Source organism: Falco punctatus, assembly GCF_963210335.1.
Source record: "Falco punctatus genome assembly, chromosome: 1".
Classification (NCBI taxonomy): domain Eukaryota; kingdom Metazoa; phylum Chordata; class Aves; order Falconiformes; family Falconidae; genus Falco; species Falco punctatus.
In genome coordinates this window covers 20,677,283-20,694,004 of record NC_137580.1, presented here as the reverse complement: position 1 = coordinate 20,694,004, position 16,722 = coordinate 20,677,283, and the positions used below count along the sequence as shown (strand labels likewise).

The window sequence follows — 16,722 nt, the reverse complement described above, 5'->3', positions numbered from 1 at the left end:
TGTCAACTTCAGTATTGGGTGCTTTCTGAATTCCTCCCAGGAAAAGGTCATAATGTGTTTATTTCTAAAGAAACAACATTCATCAACCCTCAGGCTCAGGTGCATGACCCCAGAAGCCCCAGCCTTGCTCTGGAACAGTCAAGTCACCACTGAATATAATTTTAACTGAATCAAAAAGATCTGTTCATGAACTCGAAGGCCCAGAAGCAATTCCACCTCATGTTGTATCCTATAATCCTAAACCCCTGTTCTGACATGACACAAATTGAGAATCCAGCCAACTGTCCGTCCTTGCAGAGATTTAAAAAAGGAAGGTGGGGATAAGTGGTTGAGTTTGATCATCTGAGGGAGACATAAAAAGCCAGAGAGGCTGAGGATGAAGTGGACTAAACAAATTATTCAGTGGGAGATAATACGTCAGGTTTTGTAGTTTTGAAGCCAGTCTATTACTACTTAGAAGTATACTTTACTAAATGAATCCCAGCCCATTTTTAAAAGGCATCTATTATGTGTTCAGACATAACCTGATATTTGGTTGCACAAACTTTACATTGTTAGGTACAGCAAACGGATAACATGATTTGTATTTCTTAAGCTCAGATTTCTTTAGATATACTTAGAGAAAACATTTCACTGGTTTCTAGTTGCATTTCACTAGTGTTCTGTTTCAGCTTATATTAGCTCTGCTCTTTATATGTCTGCCCTATATTTGTTATATCTTTACTGCTCTTAGGTATCCAGAAAAAAAATTGCTTTTGAGTGACATAAGCCTGATTAAGGGACATAGTTCAAAAGTGACACATATACATTGCTGTGATTTTAATTAGAGGGTGTTTTTGTCCTGTCAGGTCTGTTCATATATTAAATGGAGCTTATTCAAATTACTGTCACGCAGGCAAAAACTGTAATCCTTTGTATAACAATTTTATCAAATCTTCAAGCTATGTTGAGTCAAGCCAGATCAGTAAATGAAGGAAAAAAATGCCCATGAAACTAGGAATTCAGTAGCTGGTGTGCCTACATCTGATTCTGCAGACATCATATGCACACCTTGTGACAGTGGACACTGACCTGTTGCTGTATTTCATCACAAATTTTAACAGTTGTGTTAGAACCTATAAGGTTTTCACAGTCATTGTTAAGGTTCACAAAAGATATATATTAACAATATGCAAAATTACACCTTTCAATGAAAACGGATCAATAGCTTTTTGAATCAATACAACCATTAACCCTGAAACTTTAGCCAAATTCTAGACAATTTCAGTAAACTGTGGTAAACCAAGTCTAGGTTCTGAATATTTGTATTTTCTTTGCTAATGTAATGAAAAAGTGATTTTAAATTCCCCAAGGTTTTTCTATGAATACTGCTACATCAAATCACTAAAACACTACAATTTAAACTCCTTAAGTTCTTCTGTGTTGTGTAAAGATGACTCAACATAAAAATTGTTACATGAATGAAAATTGTCCCTAAGTATGGTGAAACGCAGAGCTCTCACACAAAATTAGAAACAAAACAGCGAATCTACATAGATCACAGAATATGCAATCATCTGTGGTATTCGAGATGTTAATATTAGTTTCCCTCATTTTTTCCAAATCGGAACTTTCACTCTAGCCTTTAAAAGTGTTTAGAAATCTGAAAACAGAAGGTGAAAGAAGTAAATTAGGAACAGGAAGAGTGGCAAAGAGCACAGAGCAGATACACTATACCAAACTATCTTCTCAGTTACATTAGTGCAACTAAGTGTAAAAAAAAAGTAATTAAAAAAATGGTGTAAAATGTTTTTATCATACAGAGATGTAGCACCATAAGTGACAAGTCAAATATAGTATTTAGTCAATAGCTTAGTATTTTGGAATATTTAACTTCTAAAAACCCATTTAATAACTAGCATTAACTTGCTTTTCAGTTGTCAGTCAGACTGTGATATGCCTTTGAATATTAAAAAACCTTTTCCCAATTATGCTAGTTAATGAATACTGCTTTTGAAGATGTAGCCTTACTACTTCTTACATGAATAGTATAAATACACTTTTCTAAAAGAATGTCAAACAGACAATATTTAAAAGGCATGTATAATGTTCTCAGACATATGTTGGTGATACTGGGTTGCAGAAACTTAACATTTTTAGAAACAGCAAACAGATAACTTAAGAAACAGCTTAATGAGTTTTCTTACTTGTAGCCAAGCTGTCGACAGACTACAGCTGCATCCTTATCAGACCATCCATCGTCACAAATTGTGCCCCACTGGCCATTGATAAAAATCTCTACACGTCCTTCCTTCTTATTCTCACCATCCATCAGCCTGATGGGAGGACCTGGGAATAAATTACAGCTGTCAACTCACAACAACAGAAGCAAGAACTAGTACTTTAAGTCATTTTCATCACATTCAGTATATAGGGTCAACTGATGTTTATGTTGAACAAGCCTAATACCAGCTGTTAAAGCAGTCATACTTTTCCTGGCTGGCAAAAGGAAGCAGTTTGTACAAATTACAAGACAAATATGAAAATACTACTGTATTTTGAACTTCAGAGTTCATCTAGTTCCTTGATTTCATGTAAATATGTGGCATAGCTCAGAGTTTGACTGCATTGGGCACAGAATAACTGTCCCCCCAACAGCAGAAAACACCCAAGATTTCTTTGATACGATAACCATACAAGCCGGCCACATATTTCTTGCACAAACTTTATGGGTGAGTTTAACTATATCAGATCTTAAATCCATTCTCAAACTGGTTGCTACCACTCCTCTTAACCACTGCCTCAGCAAAAAAAGTCCAATATTGCGTTGAACTTCAGTTCCTACTTAAGGTTATGCATGCTGTTCTGTAGTGTATTTTGCATGGTAGCATGGCATTCAACAGCATGTTATTCTGACTAATGTGTGATTATTTTTCTAGCAATTTAAGTTCATTGCTTATTCAGATATGTTCATAATACAAAATCTCACATGGGTTAGTCAGACTTAATTAATCATGGTTCATTCAGTGCTTGGCCTGTAGTTAAATTTTGAATCATTAGGCAAAGTATATATTTGATTCTCACTTGTGTTCATGCAGGCAATGCCAGTAGCCTTAAAACAGTTATTAATTCCTCTGAAGCGTCTTTATAATGTTTAAGTGAGAATCACCTTCTACATCTTTCAGTATGTCATATTTCATACTCCTTAATACAGTAATGAGAGTTTCTTTTTAGAGTAATTGAAAAGACTGTTCCTCATTCTTCTAGCATGTTCCTCATTTTTTCTAAATCTGTAAGGACGAGAAATTACTTAATCATGCTCTTAAATAAAGCAGTATTTTGAGACATTTGCATTTGATATTTAATTAAGGTTAATTTAGGTTATGAATAACTTTTGTATACCAAACCTTACTCTGGATCAGAGCTAGTTAAATCTGGCCTAATTTATTAATTAAGAGAGGAAAGATTTGAAAACAAAATTAAAGTCTGTTAGATTTAGATGTCATTTAAAGGATATTGTTTATACTGGAATTTATATTGTCTGGACAGTTACATGAATTGACTTCAACTTTCTGTTTAGCTACATTGTTGTGATCTTTAAACAAATGTAGTTATTGTAGTATATTCTATCTAATTTTTAGTGTTGCTTCATGTCTGTATTTCCTCAAGTTATATAATCTACTGATTTCTCGTATTTTTCCATTGAATTCATCTTTACAGGGATAAAAATGGCTTTTTCAAATGCTGGGAAGTAAATGGTAACAATAGAGTCTTTGTCCACTTTCCAATCAGAAATATTGTAGGAAATGTAAGATACACTGTCTTCATTTTCTTGTTGAAATGATGTGTTATTCTGGAAGAGTATGGTTTAGGCAAAAATTATAGTTATATTACCCAACTAGAGGCATGGGATATTAATGATACAGTACAGCTATTTCATTGTTATCTTGTCATCTTGTGTTTTAGAATATATATACATATATTTATGAGCACAAAATTAATACAACATTTTGGTAATGGGGGCATGTGAAAATGTTACCATATGGATGCATTTAACGGAACCAGACCTCCTTCAGCTAAGACTATATTTTATAGGAATTTGAGCAAAGCAGCACAGATGGTTTGCATCTGTCAAGACAGCAGTCATGATTTGAATTCCTGTTATTTTTGGTCTGAGAATTTTTTTTCTCCCAAATATGATTTGACATCATCTACACATAATAAAACTGTACTGCAACATAAAGCATCCATTGGATTGTGAGAGGTCAGAAGTCTGTAAAGACTATGAAGACAGAGTAGAAAAGTACATGCAGAAGTGCTGACTGTTGTAACAGGTAGCAATGTCGTGCAGTAAATCCATGCCTTAGTTTGCAGGATAGACCTTCAGTCTCTGTTTTCCAGAGAACATCAGGCACCCAGGCGTACAAATCTATTGCATTTCAGTAGAAGCTGTGAATCCTAACTCCAGTAGTTATAAATCTAATTTCAAAATTGACTAAAATATACTTGGGTGAACTAAAGAATATCAGCAACAATTTTGTAAAAGGCTACTTAGTGACAAGCTACAAATTTTGTATGTAACAGATTTTTTTAAGTTAAACTGTTTTTCAGATATGCTGAACAACCCGTGTTACCCTGTATTTTTTACTGTACGTATCTGAGAGGCAGAATTCTTGTTTAATTATCCACATGTGGATTTAGGAACCTTTAGCATTCATTTGTATGTATTTTGTTCTACAATGCCACTATGTAAGTAGTATTTTTCTCTCATTTGTTTTCTTATCTTTTTTTTGTTTTTTGGTTTTGGGTGTTTCTTTTCATTCAAGTGTGTAGGCTTTTTGGCATTGGAGCTGTCTGTTTGATCTGTTTGTAGTATCATCCTGTCCCGGTCAGCAAGTGGAGCCTGTTCACCCAGGCACAATACAAATGATAGCCAATAGTGATACAGAAATAATTTCATGCTTCTCACCCTTCCTTCTTGCTATCTCTGAACTTTTATTTTTCTGTAGTTCTTTTTTTTTATTATCTGCATGTAAGGCCATAGGAGGATATAATATTGATATATATTCCTCAGTGCTCGGGTACATCTCCAGCTTTTGATAGCATGAGACAGTTACTTAGAACATGGAGAGTGCTGAGTGAAATGAGGTACGCCATTAGGAAGTGCTGAATAGATCTAAAATCTGGTGAAGATTGAGAGAACAGGATCTCTGGAATCTGACTTTGTTACCTTACAAATTTATGTTGATCTTTAATGTTCTGGCTATTTACGTTCCTTTAAACAAAGCTTGATTGCTTCCTATGATCTTCAGGAGAAAAGTGAGCTTTTTTCCCCTTCCTGTACCTTCTTTGCACACATCTGCCAAATACTAAGTTTTTTAGCATCCTTAAGTATACTGTACTTTGCTCAGATCTGCACTCACTGCAATACTCATACTGTGACTTTACCAAAGAGATGCCTTACCAAGGGAGAGTTTATGGCTGTCGTTATCTGGATGGCAGACGAGTCTGACATCCTCCTGATGGTTGCAGTCATGCTTTCCCCACTCTCTCCTTGAGCACTGCAGAAGGTTTGTCTCCTTCCCTGAGCAGCTGACATCATCCAACCAGATGGGCCCAGAGCTTCCTCCCAGGTAGCTCTCAGGTGCACTTTTCCCGTACCTGCAAGACACATACGTGTACATAATGGTTTGGGCCACAGTGATCAAAGGGCATTGTGATACTTAAGCTCTAGAAAGGAAATAAATTATTTCTGAAGAAATAAAGGTTTCTCATGTAGTAACAGTAAACAAGTGTTGAAACCATGACAGAGCAGGTAGTTAGCTTAAAATTCAATGACAGCACGATATGCTGCTGCTTCGGTCACTTTTTTTAAAGGAATTACCGTTAACATTAATATAAACTTCAGAATGTAATACCTCTGATTAAGGCCTCCCTTCAATCAAGCATATGGCACTCTCACTGAGACTTAAAGCATACTCTTAGAATTATATATACATTTAAATGTCATAGTCTGGGGGAAAATGAGACAATTATTTTTTGATTGTGAGCTGTTATAATCTGAAGCCAAGACAACAATCACCTAGTGATGAGAGTGTATCTTTGTAGCCACAGTCAGTAGGAAAAGTAGTGAAGAGTGAATGCATGAAACTAATGGGACTTTTTTCTAAAATATGCTTTTCAATACATAACAGTGTTCCAGGGCCAGACTGTGGGTTTCTCTCAGCTAGATCCAGAAGGAATTAAACCTTGAAAAGGTCTGTGATTTTTAATGACTGTTCAACAAGCAAAGATTTTGAAGACTCAAACTTTTATAGGCGAAATAGAATACAACAAATCAGTTTTTCTCTTAGTGTATGCATTGATCTCAGTTAGCTAAAAAGCTGATCGGAAGGAACTTGGTGAATAAAGGCTGCTGAATCGCAACCACAGTTGAAGCTTTTTATTCTGTGTAAACTGAGGCTATAAATATCTCTTCAAGACTGAAGGAAGCAGGTTTTAATGGGCTTTAACTCAGTAGTTTCTATGAAGCACTCAGCTAATATTAAAAAAACAGGCTCTTGAATAATATAGGATTCATGTAAATGATTTTCATCATTGTCAAGTCAGAGAGTCATATATAATACCAGGTCATCTTACTTAAATCCCAGCTGGCGGCAAACCACCTGTGTATTCAGCTCTGTCCACCCATCATCGCAGATCGTGCCCCACTGCCCAGTGTAATAGACCTCCAGGCGTCCCTCGTGGCTGCCTTTCCCACTTGTTAGCCTTAATGCACCATCTGTGTCATTAACAAGGAAGGAAAAACAAAACCAAGAATCAGTTTTTCTTACTTCAGGTCCAATTAATGTTCTAAAGCAAAATTAATAACATTGCATTTACCACATCTGATCAGACCATTAGACTACTAAAAATCTAGTGTGGATCACTAGTTGTCATTTCATGAGAAGATGAAAGAAATGCTGTGATGCACCCTGTCACCTGTGCAGTGCTGCATAATGCAGTTGCTTAACTGCAGAAGGAACAGCACAAGATACTGATCCCCCAAGCTTTACATGCCAAGTCCACAGGAGTGGGCTCTGATGATATGATTTCACTGTATATATACCTTATGTTTTTCTTTGTATAATCTCTCATTTCGCACTGCTTTTATGGTGAAATGCTTAGTGCCATCGATAGATGTGACACACAGTTAAGGTATGCCCCCCATAGTAAACAGCAGTTAGCATGTTACTGAGGAACCAAGGCTCTGTGTTGAATAATGAGATTTTCTGTACCTGTAAAATTTCCATAGCCAACAGCTGGTTCATTTTGATACTGCCAGAGAACACTTTATTACAGTGGGGGTTTTGTGCATCTGCAAACTTTAAAAATTCTCTTTATAGAGCTGTGACCTCCGCATTTGTTAGTTTTCCTGTGTAATTATTGGTAATTTAATTACCTGTGAGAGGTGTGCAGGAAACGCCAGCATCTTCTTTGTGGCCGCAGTTGTGTTCTCGCCAGGAGCTTTTTGGACACTGTTCTATCGACAGTTCGTTTCCTGTGCACTGTACTTCATCCAGCAGCACGGGGCCTGAACCTTCTCCAAAGTAAGCCTGGCTCCACGCCTTGGCAACACCCCTGTGGAAATGTAACAAACACCCCGTCAAGAACAAGCAAGCTGAGAGCCTCTGGAATCAGTGGGAAGAGCTAAAATGTTGCATATCCACCTTCTAGGATAGCAGATGGGACTGCCTAAACAGCCTAGCGGACAGTGTAGGCTGAGTTATGTCATGTAGTGTGATGCGGTTCTACAGGCAACTCCAGTCTCAGCTGAGCCTATGGAATGACTTAAACATGCATTTCCACAGTTTGAACATATTTAGAACATTACATTCTATTATTCCGTATCTATGAGATTTTCCTTTTCTGCCCCTTTTGATTTCTAAGCATAATTTTCCTAGCCAAAATTATAGATGTACAGCTTGGGTATGACAATTCTAATTTTAATTTTCATTTAATGTTTATATGTAGTAAAAAAATAATTCAATACATATTTCTACAGTGGCTTTCATCTGTTTTCCTCAAAGCACATTAATCAAATCTCAGATACCTAGATGAGGCAGATAAAAGTCATTGTTCCCCATTTAGTCACGTAAAAACCCTGGCAAAGAGATCTTAAGTGACTTGACAACGTCATACCACCTATCAGTGGTAGAACTGAGAAGAGAAAGCAGACCAATAACTGGCCTTGTGTGTTATAGTCTTTATGTCAGCATGGAGGATTTTGAGCACAAAAACCTATGAAAACTGAAAACACTCCATTGTTTCAGCACTTCAGAAATTCTGCAGTGTTTAACACTCAATCTATCAGGATTTTTCCAATTCTATTTAAGATACGATTTCTTATATATGTAAATGTTTTTCATGGTTTGGTTTCTTTCCACTCAATTATTTCTCTGTTCGTATAGCCAGTTGTTTTTTTCTAGGAGTGTTCTCAATATCTGTCTTCTTTTTCAACTCGTAAGATTGAAATTGCTAGCTAAATTTTTCACTATAATGAATTACTTATCTAAAGGATTAGTTTAAATTAAATAACATGCAGTTTGGGTGCGGGGCTCTAAACTAATTTTTCATTTGCTTTAAAGAGAGTTTTCCGCTACCAGCCATATGCTGTCATGTAACACCTAACAGGAATGGTATGTTCAGCTTACACTGAAAACATGACAGGTCTTGACTATTTTGTTTCGAGATGTAGTCATTCACACTCTTAACAGGTTTTTGTGACTACGTGTCAAAATAGTACATTGCTGTGATTATTATTTTTTTTTAATGTAAGTTGCAGTAGCTCATGTTTTTAAGGCACAGACTCATTAATCCATGTATGGAATTAGCTAGATTTGGATTTCATTTCTAGTGCTTTGTATAACTATGTAACAATCTCTGTTCTCCCTTTTTTTTAAAAAGGAAAACAATATTAAAGTTACAATTAGAAATCATACGAATTCTTGATAAACATTAAAGGGGTACGGGAAAAATAACAGTTAGAGACAAAAATTAAATTAAGATCCGGAAATAGTTCTATAAAAAGGAAGGATGTGGAAATTCATGGTAGACACTGTGTAGATGGTAGTGTTCAGTAAATAAAATCGTACACAAAAAAGGTAAATTAATCTGGTTTGCATTTTCATTTTGTTTTAAATCGGTTTGGTTTTAATATTTTCAAGCTAATGTGCTTCATTAATCTTGAAAATGCACTGTTAATTTTCAGACTGTTTCACTGATGACCAGATGGCTTCTTCAGGTGGTGGTGAACATGGAAAATATCAAAAAGCAGGTCTGTCTTACTCAGCAGGGAGAAAAGTTACAATCTGCAATTGCTTCAAAGAAGCAGGTAAGCAAACCAACAGTACCCTCACTCAGCAAGCAACATTTTAGCTAAACACATAACTTCAGTCTGAAGTTAGTACTTTATTTTTGAGAGAAATTTTTATTTAGACATTACCTTTTCTTCAAAATTACCTTCCTAATTCCAAATACCATATTAGCATATATCTTGTTCTCATATTTTTCCTTTAGCAATGCCAAGAAGAATTTTAATAGATTGGTAATGATATTTTTCCCTGAAATTTGCAAACATTTCCTGATTGCCTTTACTATTCTTTCATTTAGTTTGTTAAGTAACCATGCATTTTTCTATGTAGCGTTAGTTTACTGAAAACCTGTATTTTGCAGTGCTGGTAATGGGGAAAAGTCCCAAGTACTCCCCCTCTTACATTTCATAAAGAGCTGCTTTTCGAACTGGTTTAAATTGTGAATGACTGTATAGTAAACTAAGAAAATATAATCCATAGGATACACTAAGGGTAATACTTATTTCAAATCTAGATGTCCCATTTATATTTAAGCATCTAAAAAAAAAACAACCTTGGTTTTCCTGTGTATTTTTCTGAGGTACCAAGATAGGCTTAGTGAGTTCTCAAGCACTTCAGGCTATTTTTGTAGAATTTAATAAATATGGACTGAAGACCCTACTTTCAGGAAACCTATTTTTATCAATATTACCCTAAATATATTATAGGCTTATTACAGAAAGCCTGGTGTATTGGTAATTTTAAGGATGACTGTATTTTGGAACATTTATAAGTATAAGATAAATAATTTTATTTAGTAGTATTTCCATATGTACGAAATTTGCACAAAACCAAAATTCTTGTACATAGCTTCCATTTCTTGTATTTTTTTTAATTCTGATGCTGGTGCACATACATAGAAAATGTTAGAAAAAATATCCTTATTCATTAAGAAGCTGGCTGAAGTCAAAGAGAAAATGCTTGACCACTCTGAATGTTGAAAGCAAATTATACTATAATCTAGTAAGATTCTCTGGAGTTCCAATAAAGCTGAGATAACACATCCCATTACTAACACAAGGGCAATTTGTATCAAGCAAAAGTATTTATGAAACCAAATAATAAAATAAATTATCATTATTTGTCACCTATTAATGGTAGATTCATACTCTGAAATTTTATAGGCACGCTTCAGAAACGTTGAAAGGGTGTAGGAAGCTACTTACTGAGATACTTTACTTTTACAATTTATGGCATGTTTTCAAGTGGATTAACAGTATGCAAATTTAGATGATTTTTATTACTTCATAACTGGTCTGCTGCCACTGTTAGAAAAATTTCACTTCGCAGTAATGAGCACGTTTGTCAAGACATCTTGATGACTTGAGAAATTCTGTAAACGTCTAGACATATTTCAAAAAGGCTTAGCACCATCTTAATACAATTCATTTACTCCAAAAAACAAGTCAAATTAGAAGCATCTCAGAACTTCAGTTTTTGAACATTAAATATAAGTAATAAAATGCTTCAGTAAAATCCGTAAAGAGGAAGGTTAAGAGCATGATATGTGTCATTAGTATACAGAAATAAATGTAAAGCATAGCTTAGTAACTCCCCAAACTTATTAATAGTGGCCCCATTCAAAAGCGGAATGGGGGCCACCATTAAAGCCACAAAGCTTGCTACCTGCAATGCCACTTCTTCTAATTCATCATAATCCCAGCAGGGTTGAACAGGCGAGTTCTGTTCCACTCTCCTCTGCACTTGACTGCTTAGTTCTCATCCAGCCTGTCTCAGACATAATCCCCTTCTTGGGATACATCTTAGAATCTTCTTCTGCATCTTGCACCTAGTTCTTTCTCCTTCAACTTACCTGCCTTTTTATCCCAATTGACCCCATCTCCTTCCTCTCTGATCTTGGAGTTCTCCTCTTTGCCTCCCACTTCTGCAGCATCTTTCCTGACATACTAAATACTTATCTTCTGTATGGTATCAAAATCACCCCTGGCTGCTCAGAAGGAGAGCAAGAAAATCCTGTTCTGCAGCTCGTGACTGTATTAAAGACCATGCCTAGTTCAGACACAATCACTGACAAGCTTATCTGTCAAAACTTCAAACAGATCTCTGCTCAGTATATGCAGACTGATAAACTTCAGAGATTTGTGACTTAAACAAATCTTGAGAGATTCTCACAGACATGCCAAAAAACATATCCTTTCTGACAAAGCAGTGCTCTTACTCCAAAGCAAGGAGGCCGTTAGACTCCAGTAAAATGGATGTAAGGATTTTAACACTCAAAGCAACTTCCTTTTCTTTACCTACAATTTTTGATTGAAACTTTACTGAAATCATAGTGTTTTCACTAAAAAGCCAGCATTTATTCTGAGACACATCCTCTGTCTGTCCTACAGCCAAAATTGCCCCTATCATATGACACTGAAAACTGGATCCTAGTAGTTAAAGTTCCGGGGATTTGAAAGTAATGGCACTGTACCTGAACCTTCTAGAAATAAACTTAATTACTGCTTCAAAGTATTAATGTTATTTTAAAGGAGCATCTTTTGACAACTCCAAGCTATATATCTATCTGTCTAACTCTCCTGCTTTGCTGGTGGAGTAGAAAGTATGTAGGAGAACAAACCCAAGGCCAAGCTGCCGACAGACAACTTCAGCATCTGCATCGTCCCACTGATCATCGCAGACAGTGCCCCACTGGCCAGCATGGTAGACTTCTACTCTTCCTTCATGAGCGTTGGTCCCACCAGCCAGACGGATTGGAGTAAAGACAGGGGCTGTGATCAAACACAGAATATAGGAAAAGGTCACTTCTTTCCCAGAATATTACCCTCATACTAAAGAAAAAAGGTGGGATAATGCTTCTTCTGACATCAAGAGCCACGCTTTATTTTTTTCTACTTAGATGGAAAACATTAAATTAAACTTTCCAGAAATTAGTTTTCCTAAGCTCCACGCTCAGTAGCTGAAGAATACTATGCAGAGAAGTAATCTTACTGATCTTGAATTTCTTAAGTGTTAGAGCATTCACAGATACTTAGGGCAGTAAGGCCAAATCCTACAATGTCAGTAGAGCTGCTTTTCTACAAGTAAAACTGGCTCTGTATAGGCTTGGTCCCAGAGGGTAAAATCTGAAGTAAAAGGCAAAAATTCTTTCATTGCCACAGAAGGAGAAATTCATCCTCCTGTTTTCTCATTCCTTTGGTAATTCCAGTCAGAGCAGTGAAATGTCATTGACTGTGGAGTCTCACTTAAACTGTTAAAGTATTGTTCCCTTCCTGCTTCTGAGATACAGTTTGCTTTTTAGTCTGTTCAAATCATTTACCCTTTTCTGGTCCAGCAAGAAATTGTCTTGAAAGCGTCACTTCTGCATAAAGCGATAATAATGGAAACAGCTTAAAACCATATAAAAAAATTGCTCTAGTATTTAAAAAGGTAATTTTAAAGTTTCACCATATCTAACATCTGAATTATTTAAAAAGTGATTAATTTTTGCATAGGCCTTCCAACAAATTAATGCTACTATTTCATCTATCTATTGGTTTAACAAAAGAAAATTAAGAGTATTTCTCCAATTTCATCTTACTATTTCACTAGTATGAAGCCTTTTTTTTGGTAATTACTTAAAAAAGCTAGATGCAGTAGAACCTGCAAAACATGAAAGCTTCATCTAGTCTGCTGAAACTCAGGATCATTTTAATTCAGTTCAGATATCCTAAATTCTAAATTACAGGTAAACTTCCTTTCAGCATTATTGAAACAGACAACAGTCCTTTAACAAATTTATCTAAGCCAAACAGAGTTTTCTGGCTAAAATGTCCATAAACAGAAGGAAAACCTTATGATCTAAAAGTAAAAATTTGCAAAATTATAGTTTTCAGTTTCTTTAGACAAAACTATTTCTCTTGCTTTGGTCCTTCAACTTGTCTCCTAGCTTAAAAAGATTCTCCCTTTCCTCTACGTTATAGTTTTCTAAACTAAGTCCAAAATTATTTTGTAAAAGTAATTTATCAAAATATTCCTCATGAATAGTCGAGCTTTAGGATGCATCAGCTTTTGGATAGGAATGTAAGTAGGAGAGGAAAAGCAGCACAGAACTGGCTGCAGCCGTATATATTTTGCTTACAACTGAAGAGATTGCCATTGCCTCAGCACTGACAGCCTAGCCTTCCTCAAGGTCAGCAATGTCTTAAATCTGATGGCGTAATTGCCTGTTTAGTTGCTGGTTAGCACGTTGATTAAAAGAATCTGAAATATCTTAAAAATATGAATAATACTTTCTTTCCTAACAATATTGTTTTGACTTGTGTGAGTGATATGTGATGTAGCAATATTCAGCTAGGAAGACTTGGACCTGCTTTAAATGTACACAGAATAGGACAAAAACTTTACAGTTTCTTGTGTGATATAATCCCTGTTCACAGTAAGGAATGTCATCCCAACACTTTTGTACCAAAGGAGAAGGCATAGCCTGTTTCTGAAATTGCTGCTCCTCCCCACTGTTCAAGAAAAGCTAACAAATTAACATGTAGCATATGTACCTACCAAAGACAATGTCTGAGTAAAATAAATATGTAAAGGGGGGGGAGGAGATGTTTTTAAAAAAAATGTAGGGGGAAACAATCCTGCTTTTATAGCCAGAGTCTTGCTGCTTCACCCTTTCTCACAGCCTACATCTCAAAGCTACAATTTGCTTGTTGAATATGGAAAGGTAACAAGTGGTTCAGCTAGTTGCTGCTTGCACAGCGTAGAGAGATTTGAAGCAGTTAATGATGCGATGATTCAATCTGTTTAATTTCCTGTTCCAAGAAATCTTAATACTTTTTCTAATTTAATAATGAGTAATTATTACTACTTCTATTTGAATAAGGTAAGGAGTTAACCAAACCATCTGTGTTTTTTTTACCCAGGGAAGAGCTACATGTGACGGCAGCTGCCATTTTTTGAGGACATGTTCCATCCTGCCAGATGTCTTTTTCACATAACAGTATATTTTCTTCATCACCACGACAACGCACTTCACTCCAGTAAACAGGAATAAGGCCCAGTCCAGAAAATGGTATGTGCTTTGCTGTACCTTTTTCACTGTAAGAAGAATAATCAGGATAGGATGTTAGAGTGGGAGGAGGGGAAGTGGAACATTTTCTCATCTATAAATCTTGGAGTAGAGAAGAAAGGGCTTTCTTCAGCAGTGTAAATTCATCACATTTTCATACAGTTCAGCATTGTATTCTGTACAAAGAAAAGTAACAGATGTGACCCAGTTCTCACCATTATGTTGTGGGATGTTTTAGTACAACGGCCTGGGTTGCTGCTGGGCCAGCTACTTTCCTATTCTCCCAGTTCTTAACTACAAAAATCAACACAAAGCCTACAGTCCATAGGTGAATCTATAGTACTGTCCCACTGCAGTTACACTTTTAGGTGAGGTAATGCTAACATACCTTCCCTTATCCTCTCCTTTGCTCCATTAAAACATACCTGTGCTCTGCCCATACATGTCATATAATATGGTTGTTACCATGGGACAGTGAAACCACCTCATACTCTGTTAGATCAGGTGCATGGCCATTATTCTCTACTCAGCCTTTCCCATCCATTCAGAACATTTATAAATAGCTTCCTTTCCTTCCCTGACTGAATCTACAGTGACAGTTACTGAGCCATCTATTCTTCTGTATAATGCCCAACAAAATTAAATTCAAAACAAAGTCCAAATACTGTAAAATCAAAGGAGCAGATAGGTGGAGGCACCTGAAAAGCACCAGTAATACCTAGTGAGTTCACCTTGTGGTATACAGATCCAGACATCTGCCACTCACGGTAACAGAAACTTTCAACTACTGTTTGCTTGGGGCTTTTTGGCCTGGATTCAGATTTAAGCCATTTCTGTTGGAAAGACCAAACCACTCGTCCATACCACTGAACTACTTTTAGCAGTCTTGTTCAACTGAAATGCTTAGGGTACGGAAGGCAGAAAGAACTTATGTGAAAATGAGGAAAGGAGACATTGTACAGAGACAGTTGAAGCCATAAACAAAATCACAGCCTCCAGATGGCTGAACTTTTATCTCATCTAATCCTCATATTTTTATAAGTTGGCATGGTGTGTCCAGATTAGTACTGAACATTATAAAACAGCTTAGATTTAGTTCTGGCTAGCAGTCTTAAAAAGTGGAATAATCATTAGGAATGTCACAGTACACGTATGCTATAAAAGCCCCTTACTGCTTGTAGCAAACAAAATCACTACTTTGGCATATGACTGAAGGAAATATTAGAAAGGCAATAAAACTAGCAATACTTTGTGGTTTACTGAGAAAGTGCAAACTGCATGAGGTGCTAAGTGGGGATAGTCAAGTAATTTGGTTGCTAGCTTGAACAGCATTGATTTTGTAGAAGCTAAAATGAAATTATATTACAGGGTCCTGTTGATTAAGTCCATTCTGACAGCATTGCAAAGTCATAGTCAATGAGGACAATGCAGGGACTTTCAACCTGTCCAGTATTACTATAACTCTGTAAAATGTTGCTGTGAGAATGTCTCAGTTTGGGTTATCAACGTGCAACTCTGAAAGTAAACCACACAGATTATCTAGCTAGATGAAGATGTGCACAACAAAAACACATTTTCCAAAAACCTGGGATGAGTCCCAGATGGTTTTTGCCAGTATAGAATGGATGATTACCAGGGTAACCCCATGCTTCATAGAACCAGGTATTTTCTTATGATTAGGAGCCCATGTGGAGACTAATTCTGGCCACATTTATGTTTTTATAGAATCAGTAACCTCACTGGATCTGTTCTTAATTGACACTTCCGTAAGTGAGATCAGGATCAGACCTCATATTTCTGCCCTTATGAACATCTCCCAGATGTCTAATAAAGCAGTTCTTGTTTTGCCCTAAGCTTTTCTGAGCTGTTCACACTTTTCACTTTGAGAGCAAAGCATCTAGCCTGGTCTGCTCCTCTCCGGATCCCATACGCAGCTTTCAAATGAAACACTGATTCTCACAACAACCTCTTTGAAGTACAACACAACTGAAGGAAGCGAAAGATTCTGGGAAGAACAGCTTCAGCATTCAACAACTTTCAAATAGAAAAAAACAATCATCAAACACAAAAAGCCCTCAGGATTTGCAAGATAGATTATCCTTTATATGGAAACATCATTAAAAATAATTTGACTTGATTTTTACTTAGACTGAAACTTACCCAAGTGCAAGCTGTCGACATACAACTGTTGCATCATTATTGTCCCAATGGCTCCCACAGATTGTTCCCCAGATTCCATTCAAATAAACCTCCACTGTACCTTCAAACTCGTTCTTGCCACCCTGCAGTCTCACTGACCCTAGTTAAAAAAAATTTAAAAATTAAGCCTCTAAGACATTC

The 16,722-nt window shown here is 36.3% G+C and overlaps 2 protein-coding genes across 3 annotated transcripts in view; one reads left to right on the top strand and one right to left on the bottom strand.

Moving 5' to 3' along the window:
* PRSS12 (serine protease 12) overlaps nucleotides 1-16,722 on the bottom strand; it is a 51,641-nt gene that overhangs the window by 24,556 nt on the left and 10,363 nt on the right. For both annotated transcript variants that reach the window (XM_080373555.1, XM_080373556.1), the window contains exons 2-8: nucleotides 16,543-16,681; nucleotides 14,233-14,411; nucleotides 11,953-12,103; nucleotides 7,421-7,599; nucleotides 6,619-6,760; nucleotides 5,444-5,640; nucleotides 2,187-2,328 (exon numbers count right to left, since the gene is read on the bottom strand). In XM_080373555.1, coding sequence (XP_080229681.1) covers nucleotides 2,187-2,328; nucleotides 5,444-5,640; nucleotides 6,619-6,760; nucleotides 7,421-7,599; nucleotides 11,953-12,103; nucleotides 14,233-14,411; nucleotides 16,543-16,681 — 1,129 coding nt within the window. The remainder of the gene's footprint in view (nucleotides 1-2,186; nucleotides 2,329-5,443; nucleotides 5,641-6,618; nucleotides 6,761-7,420; nucleotides 7,600-11,952; nucleotides 12,104-14,232; nucleotides 14,412-16,542; nucleotides 16,682-16,722) is intronic.
* METTL14 (methyltransferase 14, N6-adenosine-methyltransferase non-catalytic subunit) overlaps nucleotides 14,247-16,722 on the top strand; it is a 51,441-nt gene continuing 48,965 nt past the window's right edge. Inside the window, exon 1 of the mRNA XM_080373585.1 lies at nucleotides 14,247-14,385. The gene's annotated coding sequence lies outside the window, so the exon portion shown is untranslated. The remainder of the gene's footprint in view (nucleotides 14,386-16,722) is intronic.